The sequence below is a fragment of the Lynx rufus genome, unplaced genomic scaffold, assembly GCF_022079265.1.
Source record: "Lynx rufus isolate CCGP_SWC_20201006 ecotype Redwood Valley unplaced genomic scaffold, mLynRuf1.p SCAF_4, whole genome shotgun sequence".
In the NCBI taxonomy this organism is placed as follows: Eukaryota; Metazoa; Chordata; class Mammalia; order Carnivora; family Felidae; genus Lynx; species Lynx rufus.
In genome coordinates this window covers 99,011,968-99,035,748 of record NW_025814856.1, presented here as the reverse complement: position 1 = coordinate 99,035,748, position 23,781 = coordinate 99,011,968, and the positions used below count along the sequence as shown (strand labels likewise).

General features: G+C 37.0%; 1 protein-coding gene across 4 annotated transcripts in view; it reads right to left on the bottom strand.

Annotated features, from left to right (window-relative positions):
• Positions 1 to 23,781, bottom strand: part of PPP1R9A (protein phosphatase 1 regulatory subunit 9A) — a 317,596-nt gene that overhangs the window by 55,935 nt on the left and 237,880 nt on the right. For all 4 annotated transcript variants that reach the window (XM_047096569.1, XM_047096568.1, XM_047096570.1 and 1 more), the window contains exon 6: positions 13,466 to 13,621. In XM_047096569.1, coding sequence (XP_046952525.1) covers positions 13,466 to 13,621 — 156 coding nt within the window. The remainder of the gene's footprint in view (positions 1 to 13,465; positions 13,622 to 23,781) is intronic.

Sequence of the window (23,781 nt, the reverse complement as noted above, 5' to 3'; positions counted from 1 at the left end):
TTTTAGGAGGCCCCAAACAGGCAGTCCTAGCTCTCTCAGTTTCTCTCCACAGACCTAGTGGCACAATGCTCAACCTACCAACCTTTAGGAGTTGCTCAGAGCAACAACGTGCCTAGCAAGTGCTGCTCCAAAATCATGGCAACTCCCTTCCACCTTGCTCATGAGGTCTGAGCTTACCCAAAGTCCTAGCCTGGATGAATCTCTCAGGACCTGACAGTGTCAGGCAGCCCAGCTCAAACGCTCAGATACTCCAGTGGATACTCCAGCTATGAGCCCCACAGTGAACAATGCCACTGCAGAATCACCGATGCTTATATTTCTGTACTCCCTTTACGATGTGGAAAGCTAAGGGGTGTAGATACAAACTGACATTGTTGCCGTGAACTGCTGTTAAAACCACAACTAAGAACTTAGATCTCTGGTTCCTGATCCAGTGTCATTTTCCTTAGAAAATAGGATTAATTCAGTATCCATTTATTGAAGAGCTGCTATGCTATGAGGAAAACTCTTTCCCCTTCTAATAAATATTAGTGCTAATCTCCCTCACCAATATAAACTAAAAACCAGAAGTAGCAAAATACTTAGATATTAGACATGCCTCACGCTATCAGAATTCTTTTCCACGGAGATCTTATACTTCAGTGTGCACACATGGGCATCCAGGAAATCCATGTGTCTAGGTGATTTTGAAGGATCTGCAATTGTTAGTGACAAGAACAACTCCTTGATCTTTCTACCGTGGCCAAGCGTGAAGAGTAGTTAAGTTAGACTGCTGGGATTCATCTCAGGCCTACCATGAACTAGCTACCTGATGCTGGAAAATCACCGAACCTCTCTTACCTTCATTTTCCTCAGCTGGAAAATGCAGTTCCTCATAGGTCATAACCTTCTTATTGGAAGATTAAATGAGATAACCCATGCAAAGCTTTTAGCACAGTGGTTACAAGAGAATAAGACCTCCAAAGTGATCCAACACTAAGACAAGCATGATTTTAAGAACCTAGTTGTTGTTTTTTTTTAATTACCCCAACACCAGTTCTTAGTTAAAAGTGCTAAAAGCTACAAAATGTCACACCTGAAATAAAACAAATACCTCTGGTTCTGTTTGAAGAGTAGCAAGAAATCAAAAGGGCAGATTTTACGACAAACACCGCAACCATGGGGAAGTGCCAGATTTTATTTTCTCAGTGGTTAAACTCCCTTCCGCGTAGGGTAACCAAGTATATGGCATGCAACTTTGGGACTTTGGATTTTCTTTGTTCAAATTGTTGTGACGGCTAGTAAACTGCTTCCCTGGGGCCTCGCTTCCCATATGAAAAATGAACATTTTTCATTTTCCCAAGGCTAGATGGGAAGAAGTCCAAGGCCCTTGCAAATACTACAGGTGTGACATTTACGAAAAGAAAGAGCCTGGAGATGGTTGTCATGGTTGCAGAGTCTAGTAATTCTTGTCTCAAGTGAGTATTTTTATTCCTATGAATGCATATATTAGCTTAATCCACTGGTGTGCAGGACAAACCCAGGTAAAACTGTGAACAGCCAGGTTGATCTCTGGCTACCCCACCCTCCCATCTCACCAAAACAGATTGACAGAAGAGAGTACAACTCATTACCAATAAAGTGAGAACACTGTTACTGAGTACAGTCGAATTCTTTCGATACAGGAAAGTGGAATGAAGTCTGTAAATTCAGACGTCATTCAGAAGATGGACAAAAGTTTTAGTGCAATGTTTTCTTAGTATTCACAAGGCCTAAAATTATAAACATGTGATTATTTTAAGCCTGTATGTGTATTAAGAGAATTTCTGCAAGTCCATCTCTATTAGCAGGAAAAGCATGAAGAACAAACTAATTGAACTTTCATTTTTATACAGGAAGAAACTGTGGTCAGTAGCACAAGCTGCAGAGCTAGTAAGTGTCAAGGCCAGGCTTTGTACATTTTAGTCCACGGTTCTTTCCACTGAATTTCTTACATTTGTGGGACCCCTTATCTGTTTTATTGTTGTAAATAATAAAAGGGAAGGAGGACAGGCACTGTCCACCTCATTGTTCAGATGGGGTCAGAGGCTCGGAGGCTCAAAGAAGTTATGTGGCTTCTTCAAGTTCCCAGTAGAAGCAGGAGCTGGAGTGGAAAATATCTCAGGTCTGACTCTCCCTACTTGTCTTTCCCCTTTCACCAGGTACCTAATCAGCTTTGGGATACACTTTTCATTTAATCTTCACAAAAACTCTGAGGCTTGTTGTCATCACTGTGACCTCCCAGTTGAGAAAGTACTACTCCAGCTGGAAACCATGGATCACTGCTGGTAGTCTCTGAGTGTTCTGACAGGAAATACAAAAATGGTGCTTAATCAGCTGCTGTGATTATTCATGGAACTTAGGAAGAAACAGCTCTCTCATTATTTAACTAGCATTTACTTAATGAGACGATGTGCTGGGCTACTCTCTGAGGACACAAAAACATGACACAGAATCTACTCTCAAAACACTGTAGGGAGACTAATAAACACGACCTCCTGAGAGCAGTTCCCAGGTCACTCTAAGAGAAACATCACAGGGACCCTGCTCCGACATGGCCTGATCAATCTTTTATTCCCATAGCCAGGTCACATGACCTTAGGCTTTGGCCTCTTATCCCCACTTTGGCACATGGGCAGGATGAGACAGAGATACCTCCGTTTCATGGACAGAGGAAGAGAAAACCGCTTTTCAAAGAGATGAAGTGACTTGACAAAAGAAGCACAGTTGGTGGACAGTGGTGTTTCCTTATTCTTGAGCAGGTCTCTCTCCATGCGCTTAATAACCTTTCCAAAAGACAGGTCCAGGGGTTCGTCCATCACTGCCTGAGACTGGTCAGGCTGACTGACTGGAGGGACAGGAAGTCAACACGGCTGGTTAACAGAAACCCAGCCTGAAACACCTGTTGGAATTCTGGGGCTTCGGAGAATCTAGGTTTTGAGAAAACACTTGGGAAGCGAGGATATCAGTAAAAAGAAAAGGTGAAGGATTGCAGATCAGTGTTTTAGCTTATAAGACCAATCTCATCTCTTCTGTCATCTTTTAACATGAATACCGTGGAAGTCACAAATAAACATATGCGTCCTACAGAGAACAGTAGCTCTTATATAACATTCTGCAGGAGTACCTGCTGTGTATATTTTGTTTCTTTCTTTCAAAAAGATGAATCCAGAGCATGAACCATATCACTGAATCAATATAATTTGAATATAATTGCGCTAGAAATAGAAACATCCTCATACAGAAATAGAAATGGTAAGACTAAACTTCTGTACTTTCTTTACCTATCCTGTGTAAGAACAGAAAACATTTTTCTTTAAAAAGTGGAAAATACTATATTTGCAGCAAAGATTTTAAGGCATCTCTAGTGCTAGAGATTTTATAATCAGATGACAGCAATATTCTCTGTTCTTATTTTACAAGGGTGAGACAATAAGTGATATTTGCACAGTACTTTATAAGTGTGGTTTCAGCACCAGAATCAAAATTTTTAGAATTATCTTTGTAATTATTTGATTGAAGTCTGTCTTATCTATGCCAGGGTAGGCTCCACAAAGGAAGGAATGAGAGCTGTTTTTGCCTATACTTGAGTGCTATTAGAATGAAACTATGCCATATTCTTTTATAATTTCTGCTCAAAGCTTTACATACGGTACCTATCTTTACTTTAACAAGTGTTTTCTCAGGGAATAGCTGATGCAAAATTAGCTGAAGTTGGGTGATTGAATAGTATAATAATCCAATCTGAATGATAACACTAATTGCAGCATATGTAGCATAGGGTGAGCTACTCCAACAAGCTCACTCTCCGAGTAGGTATTCATAAACTAGTTATTAATGATGTAGGTGAAAATGGATGTAGGTGAAAGCATGTAATTACAGTTTCTTTTTAAATAAATATCTGTTGGCTACTAAGTAAACTATTTTATATAAAGTATTTTATAGTTTCTCTACATGATAATGGAAAGTTCCATAAAGATAACTTTATATTATTATCTAATGCATTTACAACTTTCTCTAGATTATTTTTCATACATTCTCTGTGCCTTAAATAAAGTGAAATAGTACAATATTTAGACTCCAATTTTTCCCTCAAGACTCCCATGACTTCTGAGGAGGAATGTGAAGGAAAACACTGGACAAGGAGTTTAAATGTCTCCTGACCAGCAGTTTCTGATTCAGCGCCTTCCTTCTTCCCACTAAATTTCCAGTGAAATACATTAAACAAAAGAAAAACTCACAGCTTCAAATGGACACTAAACCTAAAAACATCTGGTACTAGAATATGAAAGAGTCACAAAGCTGAATTTAGAAAAACGTATCCAAGCTTCCATCCAAAGGAAGGAAGATGATTTGTCCATCCTCAATGACTGCTGGAGATCCGGAGTCCATCCAATGAGAAAGTTGGGCAACCTCTACTGCCTTTCCCAGGAATCGTCCTCAAACAAGGTTTGCCAACTCTCTCAGTATTCCACATCCATTCAGAAAGCAACTACTAGAATAGGAAGAGAATGCAGGAAGGTGGCTGAAGAGTGGCACACTGCATATACATGCTCCAAAGTGGAGCAGTATAGATAGAGGTGGTCAAGTAAGCATTTTGAGAGCAGGGAATAATCTTTTTTCCCTTTAACTTAGAAAACTGAGTGGCAAGATTTAGAAATATCTCACCTAAACTCAGAGAACTACATTAGATGATAGACCGCCAGAAAATAGCAACCGGACCAGAAACTAGGCACAAGGCACACAGATATGTCCTCTTGATGTGGGACTAGAAATGAGATGCATAATTTTTTTTAAGTTATTTATTTATTTTGAGAAAGACAGCAGGTGAGTATACGCAAGCAAGTGGGGGAGGGGTAGAGGGAGAAGGAGAGAATCCCAAGCAGGCTCTGCACTGTTAGCAAGGGGCCTGATGTGGGGCTTGAACCCAGGAACCGTGAGATCATAACCTGAGCTGAAACCAAGAGTCAGAGGCTTAACCAAGTGAGCCACCCAAGTGCCCCTGGATGCCTAATTTAAAGAAGTAGATGGCTGCTGACTATACAGAAAGGCTTTTGTCTCATTTCCAGATAAATAGAGGAGAAAAAGGCAAACTTCATACTATTACTAAATATTTCAAGTGCAGGTAGAGAGAATATCAACTTGAAAACTCAAATAAGCAAGTAAACTGGAAGAATGATGTATCCCGTAAGTAAAAATATTTTAAGGTAACTCTCTAGAATACTGGGCTGGAGAGAAAGTGAAAAACCATGAGGAATGGATGGAGAATAAGGAAACCAAAAATGTAGTAAGAGAATTAAGTCATATTAGAAATGTTAAAATGCATAAAGGAATTTGAAGTAAAAAGCATATTTAATGCTACAGAAAACTGAATCATTGATATGAGAGAACACATTTGAGAACAACCTCAGACAGAAAAAAAAAGAAAAGAAAATATGAACAAGATAATTAATATAGAACACAAAATGTTTCTAGAAAAGAAACAGCAACAGAGAAAAAATAACAGAACTAAAGAAAATATTAAGCAACTAAAACCAAACCAAAACACAAACATAAAACAAGGAAATCAGATTAAGAGGAAAAAAAAATCAATGAAAGGAGGCCTATTTCTAAGAAATTATGATAAAAATTTAAAGTACAAGGCTAAAATAATACAAGCATCCAAATGCCAGATTGGTGTTACACTTTTCCTTTACAATATGCAATGCTAACTCAAAATAGTGAAGCCTGCCCTACAACACCGTCAGGAAAAAAATGTTGTGAAGCAAAATATTAAGCCTAACTAATTATCATTTCTATGTCATAACAATTAGATTTTTTCCATTCTCAGTATGGGAAGCTCATGAAAGCTATACCTGCATAAATACTTAATAAATTACTTAAGGATATACTCTGAGAAATGAGAAATTCTGATGTAAAGACACTAAGAGTTGAAACCAAGTAAACTAAGAGTGTAACTATTTGTTGTATGTATCATTATAAAGCTAATTGAAAATATGTAAGTTTTTAAAATGTGACAATTGTATTTCAATAACAATCTTGTCTTAGAAACCAATACTGTATCAAAAATATTAAAATTATATTGTTTTAGAACACTCAAAGGGTAGTTTTCTTCTTAACTTTGAAAATCATAGAAATAGAGATTTTTTTAAAACTTGAAGATAATCCTTCCTAAAAATCAATAAACATAAAGGAAACATAAAGCATAAATGAGATGAGATAAATTAAACTTTGATAATTATAACAATTAATTTAAATTGCTAAAGTTTCTTATTAAAAGAGCAGACTCCAAGATAACATTTTCAAAATTTACAATAAAACAAAGTATTTCAATTAAATTTACATGACAAAAGTACACATGTATATAAAAGTATGTTTATCCAGCAACTACAAACAAAAGTAGATTAGTAACATCAAACAAAGAATACTTAAACACAAAAAAACCTTTGAGTCATATTTTATGTGCTTTCAACATAACATTAACATAGATAATCAAAGCTATTAGGCACAGAACATAATGAGGTGTAGTTTTACTATATGGGTCTCAATTTACTAGGTTAAATAGGAAAAATGACAAGGATACAGAGGGTAGAAAACACAATATTACTTTTATCACAAATACGCATATCAATCTATAACAAAAGCACCACTTTTTAACAAAAATCAAAACTTGTAGACAATATTATCTAACCACAATGTAATGAAACATTGGATTAATAATAAAAAGTTACAAATTAAAACCTGTTTCCTCAATTATTTAAAAAGAGAAAATAAAAACAATAAAAATAAAAAATATAGACTATTTGCAAAATGATGGCAACAAGAAGAATGCACACTGAAGCTGAAAGATGTTGCCAAAGACTTAGCTAAACAAAGAGGGATTCATAGTTTTAAGTGCTTTCATGTTTGAACAATTAAGTATTAAGGTAAATTCAAAATTTATTGTCAGAAGTTAGAATAAGAGAAATCAGACATTCCGAAGGATAACAGAATGATGGAATTAATAAAAAAAATAAAGGTAAAATGACTGAATTAGGTAGGGGCAAAATGGCCAGGGTAGTGCAACATCACACACTAACAAAAGCTATTTGCTGCCTTTCCTGGATGCAACTTTGAAGATGCCAAAAATGAAAAAAAAAAAAAAAAAAAAAAAAAAAGGAGACTTGATAGGTGTCAGGGTCTCATTCATCAATTAACAAAAAAACTTGTAAGAAACACTTAAGAAACAGAAAACAGGTGTTTCCAGATGTGTTTGGAAAAAATGAGTATGAAGCAAGAAAGTGTCTATAACCAGGAATGGGAGACAGCAATCTAATTAATCTTTAATCTTATACATATGACCTGGGTAAACCTGCATCTGCAAATAAAGCAGGGACACTTTATTCCATTCTTCTGAAGTTTAGACACCCTGGCCACTAACTTAACCTTTGGTGCCATGTGGTAAAGTAGTAGCACCAGGATAATGGTGAATTAACATCAGGATAGCACTGAAATCCCCGTACAGTTAGGAAGAAGTGTAAGTGAGGTGGAACTAATGACTTTGTAAAAGGCATGCCTATAAACATAGGTAACTAAAACTCCTGAAATACAAAAAAAATTGAAGAGAGAAGGAAAGGCAGAGGAGAGTACGCTATGGCTATTATTTTGTTAAATGGGAGGCACAGCTACTGATCTGCATTCTATGTTACTAGAGGAAAATAACCTATGACTGAGTCAAAACTACTCATGTGTAACCTCTAGAACAGAATGAAAATGTATAATTTTTAAGTAACAGATAAAAATTTGATGTATGTGTAATAGCAAGTAGGTAAAAGATAAAAAAGAAACAAGAAGAAAGTATGAAAATTGAAAAACATAAAATAAGGTGGCAGCTCTAAGTTCTAATATTAAAGTGATTACAGTAAATGTAAATGGGTTAAACTCATGAATTAACTGACAAAGACTCCCACAGTAATATTAAGAGTAAGATTTAAGAATAGGTTGGCTAAAGGAAACACATTTTAACAAAAGGGTATGAAATGGCTAAAACAAAGATAGAAAAAATAGATGCTGTGAAGCAAATATGATGCAAGAGAAAGGCAGTGTTGAATTTTTACTATCAGACAAATAAAATTTGGGGTAAAATGCATCATAAGGGACAAAACAGATGTTACAATAAATCAAAAAGTTGTAACGATCCTGATCATATATGTAGCTAATATCAAAGATTTAAAATATGTGAAACCACAACTGATAGAATTATAGGAAGGAAAAATAACTATAGTTTGTGATTTTAACATGTGCTTTTCAGAATTTGTAGATCAAGCAGACAAATCTAAGCCATGCTACAGAGAAGAAATGTATATTTCTACTATTAATAATATTTACATAAATGAAAAGCATATAAATTCCATACCCAAGCACAGAATACTTGTTTTTTTGCATACATGAGGACTATTTAAACAAACTGTTTATGAATTAAGCTACAAAAGAAGTCTTGAGAATTCTAAGTAGCTATCATATGGAACATGTTTTCTGACCAGAATGTGATAAAGTTAGAACCTGATAACAAAAGAAGAACAAAACAAAGTTACATATGTCTGGAAAGTAAAATATACCACTAAATCATTCTTATATTAAAGAGGAAACCCCTCTTTTATATTAAAGTATTAAAGAGAAATTACATCTAAATGACAATGGCATTCTAAATGTAAAAAAATTGGAACATGTAACTAAAAATGAATATTTAGATAAAGTATAGCTTTAAATATATTTATCAGAATGCAAGAGTTATCAAAAATAGAGTACTAACTACAATTGATCAATACCAAAACAAGAAAGAAGGGCAAAAATAAGATACTGGTAGGAAATAACAAAATAAGTATTTTTAATTAAAAAATTAGGCATGTAAAGGCAAACAAGATAGATAAAAATTCTAGATAAAAAAACTAAGAAAAATATTCAAATAAAAAAGAAGAAAATAAGAATAATTATAGATATTAAAGATTTCAGTACTTAAGAAGTATATTGTAGATCAAAATGTTAGAAAATATGAATGCCAGAGGAAATATATAAAATTCTTGAGAGATGCAAAATACCAAAACTGGCCCAAGAAAAACTTGAAACCTTGAAGACAGTAATGGCTATTATTATAAAAGGTTTTTAAAATCTTCCTCCACAAAGGCACAGATGGTTTTATAGCTGGATAATAACAAACTTTCAGGGAACAGAAATTAGTTTTATGCAAGTCATTAAGTCTATCTTATAAAAGTCATTTCTAAAAATAGAGAAATTGAGAAAACTTCTTAACTTATATTGAAGCTAATAGAGAACCTTTGTGGCAGCTTTTGATTAATCCACTCTAGTTAAGATCTTCTATTACTTATAGCTTGTGTAACTAATAGAGGGTACGAAAATATTAGAGAGGGCCAGAAAAAAAAAGACTTCAATTAAACAGATACATTACATAAATGTGGATTAAAAGAGTCAATGTGATAAAAATGCCAGCTCTCTGCAAGTTAATTTAGTAGTTTAATGTAATTACAATAAAAATGCAAAGAAGTTTTTCCAAGGGAACTAATAAAGTGATTCAAATGTTTTCTTGAATAGGTTGAACACTACCAGAATTTTGAAGAGTTAGATGAATCTGATTTACTCCATCAAAATTCAATATATATTCTAACAGCATTGTACCAAAGAATGAGAAAACAGAACTGATTATAAGGCCAAAAGTAGTCCAGAGTGCAAAGGCACCAATTCTGTGGATAATAATGCTGGCCTTCCAAGCAGAGGGAAATGCATAAATGAGTGTTGAATAAAAGTGCCAGCTATCTTGTCAACTACTTGGAGAAATTAAATTAGGTGCCTGTCTTGAATTATACAAATTACGGTGTATCCTTTATACCACTGATTCACCAAATATTTAACCACTAATTATATATGAAGAAATATGTGAAAACCTACAAGAGCAAGCAAAAACAGAGGAGCATAGAGGCTGGTAGAAGATAGGAAATTGGCCAAAAGTAGGACTGATTGAGATAATGTCAGTCTAATACGTTTTGCTCAAAGAGTACAGCATGTGCTTCTGTTTGATATAATGTAATCGAGAGAACTCTCTGTAACAGAAGACTTTGTATAGACTCCAATACACATGACTCTCCACCTCCACCCCATTTGTATGGAATCTTGTGAAAAATATCTAGTGCTGTAAATTACTTGGACATTTATGTTAATCACACAAAGAAACTTAAAACTGTGAGAGTGGCAGTGTACAAGACACAAATGCTGAGATGGAATGCCACACAGCTGATATTCAGTGGCCATCTCCTGAAGAAATGAATATATTAATCTGTTAAATATATCACAAAAAAGAATACAAGAATTAGAAGTGAAACAATGTGGTATTTCCTTAATCTTGAGGTGAGGACAAACCTCCAATTCTTAAGAACCAAAATTAAAACAAAACTACAGATTCAGTTACTCAAGCTAAAAATAAATCAGCTGTGTTACACAGAATGGGTCCAGATTATGCAGTGGCATACACCAAAGTCAGCAGTCATTTTCCGTAAAAAGCCAGATATCAAATAATTTAGGATTTGCAGGCCACATGGTCTCCGTGTAACTCCTTAAGTTGGCTATTATAGCCTGAAAACAGCCACAAACAATAAATAAATAGATGTCCATGGCAGTGTTGAATAAAACTTTATTTACAACACAAGGCAGTGGGCTAGATTTGGCCAATAGGTCATAGTTCACCAACCCCTAGGTCTAGATCATGCGGTTGTCTGCACAATGGTGTACACACCTCAAACAATATTTGCAGAGCATTGACTCCTTGGCTCAACTCAGAAAGTGGGAGATATAACCTTCCATATACTATTTCTGCTTTTTATACTCTTTAGCTCCCATAAAAGAATGTGGACCCAACTTCCAGCTCAATCATCTACCAAAAAGTAGGGCCATACTCAATTGGCAACATGGGTAAGCTATATTACAGGCCTTTGCCCAGATATACTACCTTGATTTCACTGCCTCAAACCTGGATTGAGAGTTACAACATTCCCGAAGATGTTTTTTAAAGAACAAGTGGTCCATCTATACTTCTAGATAATCTGTATTCTTGGGCCAAATCGGAGCTTCAGAGAAAGAGGTCCCTAGATTACCTCTTCCTCCCACTCAGCCGCTTCCAGCAGAACTTTGTTTTTCTGCATTGCTCTTTGAAGATATCAGTTAATTTAGAAACCCTTTGTAAGAATTGGCCCTAAGATGGGCATTGCTACTCTTAATGTAAAGGAGTATTGTGATCATTATAGAATAGTGTACTTCATTTGTCACCAAGGTGTTTGTATCTGATTTAGAACTAGGAACAGTCATAAATCATCTGGAAAACCCATATATTTTGCCTCAAGGACTCTGTGTACTATACAAATGGAAATGGTTCAACCTGACAAATAATAATAGGTGGAAGAGAAATGGGCACTCTCAACACACTGGGTGGCATAAATAAATTTCTGTGTCACTGAGAAAAGCCATTTAAGTTCCCAAAATACTGATATTCTTTGATTGAATAATTCCACTGTGAGAAATTATCCTAAGGATAAGTACAAAAATATTTATTGCAGTGTAACTTTTAATAATAATAACATTTTTAAACTCAAAACAAAGGAAATGTTACAAGACAAAAATTAAGTAGATCAGTAAGAGATCCATATAGTGAATAAACATCATTTATGGATGAATATTTGATGACATGGGAAAATCCTAATAATGCAATTATAAGTATCAGGAGTAGGAATTTAACATAGTATATACTGTATAATCATAAATACCACAAAATTGGGATCATGAATGATTTTTTTTGTTTATACAACTGTGCATTTTCCAAAATTCTATAATAAACCTAAGAGCTTTTTTTTCTGAACAAAAATTTACATTTTATTTAAAAAATTTTTTTAATGTTTTTTTTATTTTTGAGAGACAGACACAGCACGAGTGGGGGAGGGGCAGAGAGGGAGGGAGACACTGAGTCTGAAGCAGGATCCAGGCTCCAAGCTGTCAGCACAGAGCCCGATGTGAGACTTGAACCCATGAACCGTGAGATCATGACCTGAGTTGAAGTCTGACGCTTAACTGACTGAGCCACCCATGCACCCCAAAAATTTACATTTTAAAAGTACATTCACTTTGTTATTGGTCTCACAAGTATAAATTTATCATAAGGAATTAAAAAGGTAAGTCAATATATAGGACACGGATAGGTATAACATCAGAACATATAAAACTGACCTACTTAGACGATACATCAGAAATTATATTTAAAAAAAATTAGAAATTATGAATGAAAGAAAATTAGAAATTAGAAATAAAATTAGAAATTACAAACTTGCAATTATCAACATTGTTTTTCATGTATAGGAGAACCTTTTCTTCCAAAAGGTCAAGTCCCTAACAGGCTGGAAAGAAGGAACAATGGTTTTCAAGCCTCAGTGCTTCAGGGTTATTGTGGGGAAGCTGTAAATAATGACACACTTGCCTTCAATAATGGAGGATGTTCCCTGAAACAATGAAGAATAAAATGCTTGGGGACCCATTCATCACTGTCTCTGTTTTACATGTTGGAGTTCTGAGTAGCTAATTTCGAAGAAGAAGAATTTATGTGGTTGCCTGCATTTGCCCTTTCAGGATCCATTTTTGGCCCTTTTCTAATAGTTCCTGCCTCAGGAGGCTGACCTCTTCAGACTCCTGCCTGGGTTTGGCCAATAGGAGGCAATTGCAGGAGGAGAGAAGGGGCTGAGTGTATATGACCCACCCTTATCCTCAGGATGTAGTTTTTAGCAGCGGCTGCATCTTACAAAGATGCCCTTCTTCGAAAAACAAACAAAAAAAAAGGAATCTCTTTTCCTCTTTTCCCACTAAAGCCTTCTTTTGGGAAGAAGTTGGAACAACAACTTCCTGCTGTTGCCAGTCCCTGTGCACCTCACCGTCCCTGGGTAGTTATATTAATTCTGTTCAAGGTTCATTCATTAAACTTTAATTTCTTCAATTAAACTCCTTAGGTATGTCGTCTGATTCCTTTTGGGACCTTGTCTATTTTAAGAAAAGAAAAAAAACTTTCTTAGAAATCACTGCCTTAGAGGAGAGCTTATCATCAAGTCCCCCAAATTCTATAAAAATTTAAAAAATACAACCTGAACTTATCATGAAAACCAGACATTTAAGCTACAGCTTAAAAATATGGAACAGACAAGCTGTAAGCTATCACTACGACAGATAATAAGCATTTAAAAATTAAGGACTGTGGAATGAGATCTACTTAAATTGTACCTTGAAATTCAATGAGATTCAAGACAACCTGTTATCAAAAGGTTTTCTTTTGAAAACGGATTCTCAATACATTTTTCAAACAAAAATGTAAATTTAATAATGAAATGGACATGTATAAAAAATAGTTTGCAGATCAGCAGCTTACCTCTTTGAACTTGTGACTGAGCTTGCTTGTGTCCAGGTCTGATGGGGAAAACATGTCCTCATTCTCAGGCAGCTCAAAGACTTCAATGGCCATGTCGCTGCCAGGAAGAACAGGTCCTACCTCATCCTCTTCTTCATCTGTGGCATATTCTCCTGTCTGAAAGGAAGGGGATTTCAGAAATGGAGCCGTCCTTACCCCAGGTGGAAGTGGGTTATTTGAAAATATTTTATAAAAGGGAAGTAAAATATGTCACCAAATGCTGAAGTGTAAGTAGGCTTTTAAGTCAAGCATGCCTCATGCAGCCAATGTTAGAAACAGTTGTTAGTTCAAAGATCTGAAGTGACATGTCTATGCCATACATAAGTGCATTCCTAAAAATGTAATAGCCATCAGTAGCATCTTTAGTATAGCAACAAAAGTTGTTTTCAGTCTAAACATTTGATGGTTTTACAAAATAAAATTATATTGCTAAGGAAATAAGTAGTTCCTTTAAATTCCCACCACTAAGTGGATAAGTCACCCATTACTGAGAGCAGGGAAGAAGGAAGAGAAGATCAAAAGATTCACAGAGCTGGAAAGGACCTTAATTAAGCCTTACAAAGGTTTAGTACATGAATTCTTCTAAGGTTTAGAGTTCAATCAGTTGTTTTGTTTGTTTGCTAACAAACGTGTTGGTTAGCAAGTGACCGAAAAGAAAGCCAGAGGTTTCTAACTCACAGCCCACAGACGTGTATGGCTTTGCCTGAACAGTATTTTGATGAATCTTAGTATTTTGTCAATGCTAAATAAAAGATTCACATGAGATTCTAGAGTTCCAGTTTTCCTGGAGAAAGCCAAAAATCTGGCAAAATGGGCATGTTGCGACATGAAAACAACTGGCTGGTCAGCAGCAGCTGTCCCCTTTTGGATGGGTCCCACACCTTCAAATACACAACTTTTACCACCCCGTGTTGTTCGTGTTGTTCCATGCTGTTAGCTCACTCCATGGTACCTGCAGACCCCTGTGAGTACGCAAGTTCATGACCCCTGGAATAAATGTTGCTCCACACCACTAACTTCCTTAACATCATTAGAAAGTAGCTTCTCTCCTGGCAGCACTGGGATATGAGACTCTAATTCAAAATAATTATTTGAAATCTATACCTTATGATGTAACTTTAAGATAAATCATTGAGTCACAGGGTCGAAAAACAAAGTTCATTTAATTTGCCCCTGTTCTTTCAGGTAGTATTACATTTAATACATGAAACAGACAGGAATTCATATTGCCTATAAAAACACTTTCATAAAGTGTGTGGAATGATCTATTCCTTTGATTAAATAGGCTTAGCATCTGATTGCTGTTTTTTTCTTTTGGATCTTTACTATATTCTTCTTGCTAACACTGAAATTCTATTTCTCTTACTGTTTTGCACATGAAGAAAGTCTGGTCATTTACTTCAATGTAATAATTTTTAATGTCTGAAAGACCATTATTAAATTGTCATTCTGACTTCTCCTTTCCAAGTAAAATAACTCTGGTTTCCTCATAGGTCTCATTCTCTGTTCTTGTCTTGGGCCCATACTCAGACTTCTCTCCTAGTCCTCCACACTTGTTTTATTTTTTTTTAATGTTTATTTTTTTATATTGGGAGAGAGAGAGACAGAAGGAGCAACAGAGAGAGAGGGAATCCTAAGCAGGCTCCCCACTGTCAGTGCAGAGCCCCACACGGGGCTCGATCCCACCAATCATGAGATCATGACTTGAGCTGAGATCAAGAGCAGGAGGCTTAACTGACTGAGCTACCCAGGTGCCACTCCACACTTGTTTTAAATTGTGGGGCCCAGAAGTAGGTACGATTCCCAGTAAGGAATCTGAGGGCCATTCACTAGGATAAACAAAGTGCCTCAGCAACCTTCAGACACTAGTTCTCCACATGGAGGCTATGACAGCCTCAATTTTGGTGGCATTTGCACAGAAAAGTAAACTTAAGTGATCTCTGTATGACCTAGTGCCTCAGTACTCAGAACCCCAGGGCTCTTTAGAAACCAGTCTGAAACTGTGTAAATCATAAACACCAGGGGCGCCTGGGTGGCGCAGTCGGTTAAGCGTCCGACTTTAGCCAGGTCACGATCTCGCGGTCCGTGAGTTCGAGCCCCGCGTCGGGCTCTGGGCTGATGGCTCAGAGCCTGGAGCCTGTTTCCGACTCTGTGTCTCCCTCTCTCTCTGCCCGTCCCCCGTTCATGCTCTGTCTCTCTCTGTCCCAAAAATAAATAAACGTTGAAAAAAAAATTAAAAAAAAAAATCATAAACAACATTCCAAGTGTCTCTGGCACTGGCAGGAGACAGTAGCTGAGCAGTCGGGGCTGGTGATTCCAGGTACCTTGCACTTATTGGTAAGATTAAATCATAGAAACCTTTTTTTTTAAAAAAAAAAATTTAACATTTATTTATTTTTGAGAGACTGAGAGACAGAGCCTGAAGGGCAGAGAGAGAGAGAGAGGGAGACAGAATCTGAAGGAGGCTCCAAGCTCTGCACTGTCAGCAGAGAGCCTGAGGCGGGGCTCGAATTCACGAGTCATGAGATCATGACCTGAGCTGAAGTTGGACACTCAATCAACTAAGCCACCCAGGTGCCCCTAAATCCTAAAAATCCAGATTTGGTATGACTTCCTGTAAGTTAACTCATCTCCTATTTATTCATGTTTTTAGAACCAATAGGTACTTTGTAAATCCCAGTAATGTTGATTAACAGAAGTGTAGTAAGGCTGGTAAGTACACAATCCTGACACCTTGCCAGAAGTTTTGGTTTAGAGACATTAGACTTGTTTTTAAACCTACTTACAACTAGCAGCAAATCCATGCCTTTATTACAAAGGCCTAAACCGGGGTGCCTGGGTGGCTCAGTCGGTTGAGCATCCAACTTCAGCTCGGGTCATGATCTCATGATCTCATGGTTCATGGGTTCAAGTCCCACGTTGGGCTTGCTGCTGTCAGCGCAGAGCCACTTTCGATCCTCTGTCCCCCCCCCCTCTCTGTCCCTCCCCCGTGCGCTCTGTCTCTCTCAAAAATAAAATAAATATTAAGAAAATATAAAGGCCTAAAGCAGGTATATAAAATGCACTTCTACATCATCGATTTGATGGATTTCCTGAATGACTCAATAAAATCTTAAGCTAAATTTAAAATCTGATGACAGTGTGACACATTACAAACATAAAGTTGAAATGAACAATTTGATTTCCCTTTGCCAGCTTGAAAATAGATACTTTTTCACTACATGTAAGGGAAAGAATATAAACATGTGCCTAGAACGGGGCCTGACATATAATAGGATCTCAACAAATAGTTTTAAATTTTTTTTTTTTTTCAACGTTTATCCATTTTTGGGACAGAGAGAGACAGAGCATGAAGGGGGGAGGGGCAGAGAGAGAGGGAGACACAGAATCGGAAGCAGGCTCCAGGTTCTGAGCCATCAGCCCAGAGCCTGACGCGGGGCTCGAACTCACGGAGCACGAGATCGTGACCTGGCTGAAGTCGGACGCTTAACCGACTGCGCCACCCAGGCGCCCCAACAAATAGTTTTAAAAGAATATACTCAAGAATGCCAATTGCATTTGCTTGGTAATACCTATAACCTCTTAAGGGGGTTTTCAATCATATAAAAGAAAAGAAGACCCTGTTAAGTCATTTGTTACGAAGGCAGTATTCTGTCACATTTATTATTTTTTTTAATACTTCTTACAGTGAATAACAGGATTAGGGTATATACAATATATGTAATTCTTATCTCTAAGTATAGTTCTGGCTTTGTCATCCATTTTAGTTATCAAAATTACCATCATAAATGTAAGTTATTAAGAGAATTCTTCCTCTTGACTCATTTTTTTTTACTTTGCCAATCTTCTCTCCTCAGTATACAAATTATCTGCAATTCTGCTGAAATTCTTTTTTTTAATTAAAAACCTTTTTTAATGTTTATTTATTTTTGAGAGAAAGAGAGGCAGAGCACAAGCAGGGGAGGAGAAGAGAGAGAGGGAGACACAGAATCTGAAGCAGGCTCCAGGCTCCGAGCTGTCAGCACGGAGCCCAACGCAGGGCTCAAACCCATGAACTGTGTGATTATGACCTGGGCTGAAGTCCGTCCAACTTAACTAACTGAACCACCCAGGCACCCCTGCTGAAATTCTTTTTATCTTTCTTTGCATCTTTCCATTTACTAATGTTTTGTCTTTTTAATTAGTCTTATAAGCATCCTAAGGTCAAGATAGCTTTTTTTTTAGTGTCTGTTACTTATTAGAAGCTCTGGATAGGGTGTTTAAAAACTCTCATGCCATGTGGAATTTAACAAAACAAATGAGCAAAGGGAGGAGAGAGAGAGAGAGAGAGAGAGAGAGAGAGAAAGGCCAACCAAGAAATAGACTCTTAACTAGAGAGAACAAACTGATGGTCGCCAGAGGGGAGGTGGGTAGGCAGATGGGTTAAATAGGTGATGGGGATTTAAGGGGCACACTTGGGTTTACACTATACGTTAACTAATTGGAATTTAAATAAGAACTTAAAAAAAAAATCTTGCCATTCTCTCTTGATGATCATTTACCATTCCCAACATAAACAGACTTTATAATAAAGGATGCATTTACCACAGAACCTCATAATCTTCTAGAAGTTAAAAAGTTACATTTAGTAGACTAAGAATAATGTGTTCTGATTCTTTGATCTTTACTGAAAATGGATATTACTTTTATGGTTAATCTGAAAATAAGTTACATGGAATGATAGGTTAGTAGAATTTCATAAACCTCAAAATTAGATTGGATTGAATCTGCCATTTACAGAGGAGATGGAAAATACTGCATCAAAAAAAAATATTCCACAACAAAGTATTTCCATTGATTATCCATCTCCTCCTTATTTCTGGCCAGATTCAACATCTTTCAAGTAAACAGAGACTCCTGAAAGTCCTTTGTCCCAACTTGAAAATCCACTTTAAAAGAAGTACAAGAACTGACAGAGATAGTAAGGGTTCCTTTTCACAAATCCTCATCTACCTTCTTGATTAATATCTTATACTTCCCTTTTTTTTAAGTGTTTTTTTTTTTTTTTAATTTTGAGACAGTAAGAGAGAGAGAGCATGAACAGGGGAGGGAGAGAAAGAGAATTCCAATGTGGGGCTCAATCAAGAACAGTGAATTCATGACCTGAGCCGAAACCAAGAATTGGACACTTAGCCAACCGAGCCACCCAGGTGCCTCTATTCTTATACTTTCTTATCGCCCTCCCAAAGACACAAAAAATGAATAGCAATTCTTTGGTAACTTACTGAGTGCCCAATACTACACTCCTTAAAACTGTAAGATATAGGTATTACTATGTCACTGTAATTAGAAGAAACTGAGACTCAAGACTATACCCAATGATAGACAATTTGTTATGCTGTTGATGCTACATCCAACACATTCCAAAGCCCTTGCTCTTTCTTCTGTACTGTGCTGCTTTCAGTCTACAGATAAAGTAAAGCTTTCTGGGATAAAAAATGGGAATACATTCCTTTCACATTTCCCCAACCAAAATGCTGGTGCATAATCCTGTTGTGTTGAGGTTTACCTTCCACATCTCTGAACATTTTCATCCAATTCACTTTGAAGACTTGCACCTGTCTCTAGTGAGCTCCAAACCTTTTGTCCTCTTCTTTTCTCTCATAACATGCTCACTCTGGGCAAGTGCACAGAAGTCTCCTTTGAAGGGTTTGGCCTACGGGTCTGCTCACTGATGTTTCATGCACTCTTTCTTATATAAACCAGAATCACAGCATCCAATCTATAGAACTACTGCAGTGTCTTAAAATGGATGGAAAAGATAACTTCCAAGGCAAAATGAATGCAAAATTCCTCAGATGTTTATGGTCTGTCTCTTTTACATTTCCTTCTCACATCTGGCTTTCTTGAGCTATCCATCTTTATTGTCTCTTCCCAAAGCATTTCATCTCCTATTCCTAGACAACTTCCATTATATTTGTATTACATCAGAGCACTTATTTTATTAAAACAGTAATAAGTGCAGCTAGCTGACAGGTTCTGCCTCTTAGTGAGTATCTAACTTTTGACTGGTGGGAGCAAAAGCGTGTAGACATTCTTGAGCTTTGAACACTCAGGAGAGCTGTAGACCTCATTTTAGGTTTTACAGAAGGAAGGGGCATGATCTGTTATATTGGTGAGTTGGTTAAGTGGAGACCAACTAAACAATCTTCACTTTGAAGTCACTTAGGCCTGGATTCAAATCCTGGCTCTACAGTGTTGGTAAAGTTAGCTTCCAGGTCTAAGTTTCAATTTCCTTATCTATAGAGTGAGGATAAAAACATCTCCTTAGTGTAACAAGGTTATTGTGAGGTTAAGTTACATGGTGTTCAGCACAAGGTGTGGTACAATGGTAGATGCTCAAAACAAGCAATAGCTGCCAGTCGTGGTGGTGATCCTACAACAGCAACATATACTAAAGCTTCTCCAAGTCTGCATCTTATAACCAGATATTTGCTAAGTTCTGGTCTCAGAAATACAATACCCTACAAGACCCTGCTACTGTGTCACATGAATCTTTGATAAGCAAATTGGCCATTTCTGAAGCAAAGCTTTTCTTTTCCCTAAACCTGCCCCTCTTCTTATATTCCCAGTTTCGGAGGAGGCATCAGCTTCTGCCCAAGACCAAGAAAACTATCAGGCCTCTGTTCTCCTCACTTATGCCCCGCCCCCTTGCCCCTGCCCTCCTGCCCTAGTGATGCAAGATGAAGACTCATCTACTTCCCTCCTCCTATGAGTCTGCTGCTTTAAGGCTCTTCTAATCCACTCCTTTATGCTTCTACTATATCCTTGCATCACTCATAAAACTTGGGCCTTTTTTTATATCTGCCTTCTCCTCTTATCCGCTTTCAACTGTAAGCTCCTTGAGAGCGTCAGGTATGATTTATTCTTGCACTCCCAGTGTGGCTAGCACACCGCTTGGCATATAGTAGGCACTAAACAAATGTTTGCTGAATAAATTAATACAATTTTAGCCGCATCTGCACAGCACAGCAGAGCCCTGATTTTCCTGTTAATTCTCAGCTTTCAAGTAAGAAATATGGTGGAGCACAGCTGCAGCTCAGGCCTAAATGACCCTTTTGGGGATTTTCTCTTGTTGTCAGGTTCAACCATCAGCAGTAATTTTTGCTCTAGCAATGTTTGCTCTGGTAAATTCCGGGAAACTAAATGGTGCTAATCATAAAAATAGCCTTGATTATGCAGTTTCTGTTGGAATTTGTTTACTGGATCTGAATTTGGTTATATATATTTTCAGACTCAGTTCTGCTAGAGAATAGAAGAGAGTTGCTTTTTCTCTGGAGGAGAAAGACCTCAAACTAACACTTTAATGTTTAAAATTCCTAAATCTGTGCCAGTCATCCAGATGGCTTTCAGCAAAAGTAGCTCCTTCTCTGCAAAGGCATCTCTTTCCATTTTCTGTCAGTTGACTTCTGTGTGTCCTAGTTTTGTAATGTTAGGCCGTTTGGTCTCTTTGCTCATCTATAAAATGGGAATAACAGCATCTTCTTCATAAGGTTGTTGGGAGAATTGCCAGTAGCGATACTTTCAAAGTATTAATCATAATGCCAAGAATTTGCTGAAAGACTAGATGACTTTATGACTATGATCATTTTCACCATCCCTGGCTTCTCCAGGACAATGACAGCAAAAAAAGCATGGGCTCTGGGGTTGGCGAGACAAGGGCCCCAAAAGAGAAAAAATAATTTCACAGTTGCACGGTAGCTGGCAAGTCATTTAACTTCTATCTTTTATGCTCACCTCTTCTATAAAATGGCCCCAAAGATACCAATCTCATAGGATATTGAGAGGATTCAAAGAAATTAAGTACGTAAAACATCCACCATGATGCCTGGCCCAAAATATATATTCCCTACTCCTCTCATTTCTCAAGTCATTCAAAATTTTCTTGTCAGTCTTTGTTCTCAGAATGTTTTCTGATATTTCACTTCATTCTACCTTCTAGAATGTTTCTTAAGCAAGATACATCTAACATCTATATCTAAGTTCCACATTACCCGCCCTCAAGCACTCAGCTTCTCAGATAATTTGCTGACAAATTATTTTTCCTAAAATTCTGACTAGGTAAATTTAAGATTTGCCTATAAATTTTTTTGTAACAACTCAAACTCATCTTTTCCCTTCTTAAAATTTCCTAGCAATTGTGATAGACGGTTTATAAGTTAGCATCTGATTTTACAGTATTTTAAATGCCTTCTTTAGTTTTATTTTTTCCTCTCTTCCTTCCTTTTATAAAGTATACTCCTGAAAAGCAGGGGCTCTATTTTCCACTATGGCAGGCTCTAAAATGATCCCTAAGGATTCTTCTTCCTGGGTAATCATGCTCTTCTATAATCCATTCTCCCTTGAATGTGGGCTGGACCTAGTGACTCGCTTCTAAAATCGAGAATACAACAAAAGCGATGGGATGTCCTTTCTGAGATTAGTTTACAAAAAGACCATGACTTGCGTCTCTTTTGTCCTCTTGCTCTTGAGAAACGAGCTGCCAGGTTGTGCATGTCTCTGTGGAGATGCCTACATCGTAAGGAACTGAGGTTTCTGGCCAGCAGCCAGCAAGGACCTGAGGTGTGCCAGTGGTCACCTAAGGGAGCTTGGAAGTGCATCTTCTGTGTCCTGCCAACACCTGCAAGTGGGCCTGGAAGGAGATCTTCCCCCAGCAGAGCATGGAGATGACTGGGGCTCTGACCGACACCTTATTTGCAGCCAGGGACAGATCTTCAGTCAGAGGCATCCAGTTAAATGGACTGAAAGATACTGTAATATAGAAATATTTCCTATTTTAAGTTTCTGAGTTTGGGTCATAATTTGCTATACACCAACAGAAAGGGGGTACTGCCATTACAAATGCAGAAAAATGTGGAAGTGACTTTGGAAACAGGCAGTGAAGGAAGGCTGGGAGGATTTTGAAGAGTATCTTAAAGCAAGCCTAAATTGTCTGGAACACACTGTAAGTGGAAATCTGGAGGAATGGGGGGGGGTTCTTGTGTAGTGGCAGAAAGCTTAGCAACATTATCACCTTCTATGAGAAGAAAGTAAGAAATGTCCCCGGTGAACGGAGTGATCAAGCTAAGTAGATTTCCAAACAAGTGTTGAAGGTGCTGCTTGATTTCTTCTTGCTGCTTATGGTAAAATGTGACCAAAGAGAGAAATTGAGAGGACCATTAAACAGAAAGGAACTAAGACCTTGATGGTTTTTAACATCTTGATTCTAAAAATAAGAACTAGTTTCCAAAGTTCAAACCCAGGGTACTGCCAGGAGAACATGGCCTAAAAATGAAGCAGAGGGTGGAACTAAAATCTTTTGTTAAGAATTCTGAACTTAGGTATGGAGGTTCCTCAAAAAATTAAAAATAGAAATTCCCCTACTGGGTATTTACCTCAAAAATACAAAAAGACTAATTCAAAATGATATATGCACCCCTATGTTTACTGCAGCATAATTTACAACAGTCAAGATATGGAAGCAACCCAAGCGTCCATTGATAGATGAACGGATAAAGAAGATGTGGTATGAATATGTGTGTACATATGTATAATTATATATATAACAAAATATTCCTCATTCATTAAAAAGAATGAGATCTTTCCATTTGTGACAACATGAATGGACAGAGAGGATATTATGCTAAGTGAAATCAGTCAGAGAAAGACAAATACCCTATGATTTCACTTGTATGTGCAAAATAAGAAATAAAACTAATAAACAAACAAACAATAAGCAGAAACAGACCATAAATACAAATAACAAACTGATGGTTGCCAAAGGGGAGGAAGGTAGAGAGATGGGAAAAATAGGTAAAGGGGAGTAGGAAATACAGGTTTCCAGTTACGGAATGAATAAGTCACAGGGATGAAAGGTACAACATAAGGAATATAGTCAATGGTACTGTAATAGCATTGCATGGTGGCAGATGGTAGCTACATTTGTGAGCACAGCAATATGTATAAACTTGTCAAATCACTGGTGTTGTATACCTGAAACTAATGTAACATTGTGTGTCAACTACACTTAAATTAAAAAAAAAAAAAAAGAGGGCTGAGGAATAGCAGTTACATGTACTACAATTTGTAATATTCCACTATTGAGGCAGTTTTCAACCACAGTTTCTAAAGTTTTACTTTCTAGGAATATCCTAATTCTATCCATCTCAGGCTCTATAATCTTTCCCCCTTCAATGATTTTACTCTATTGAATCTGTTGATGAGTATTCAAATACCAAATATCTTTAAAAAGATTTTTA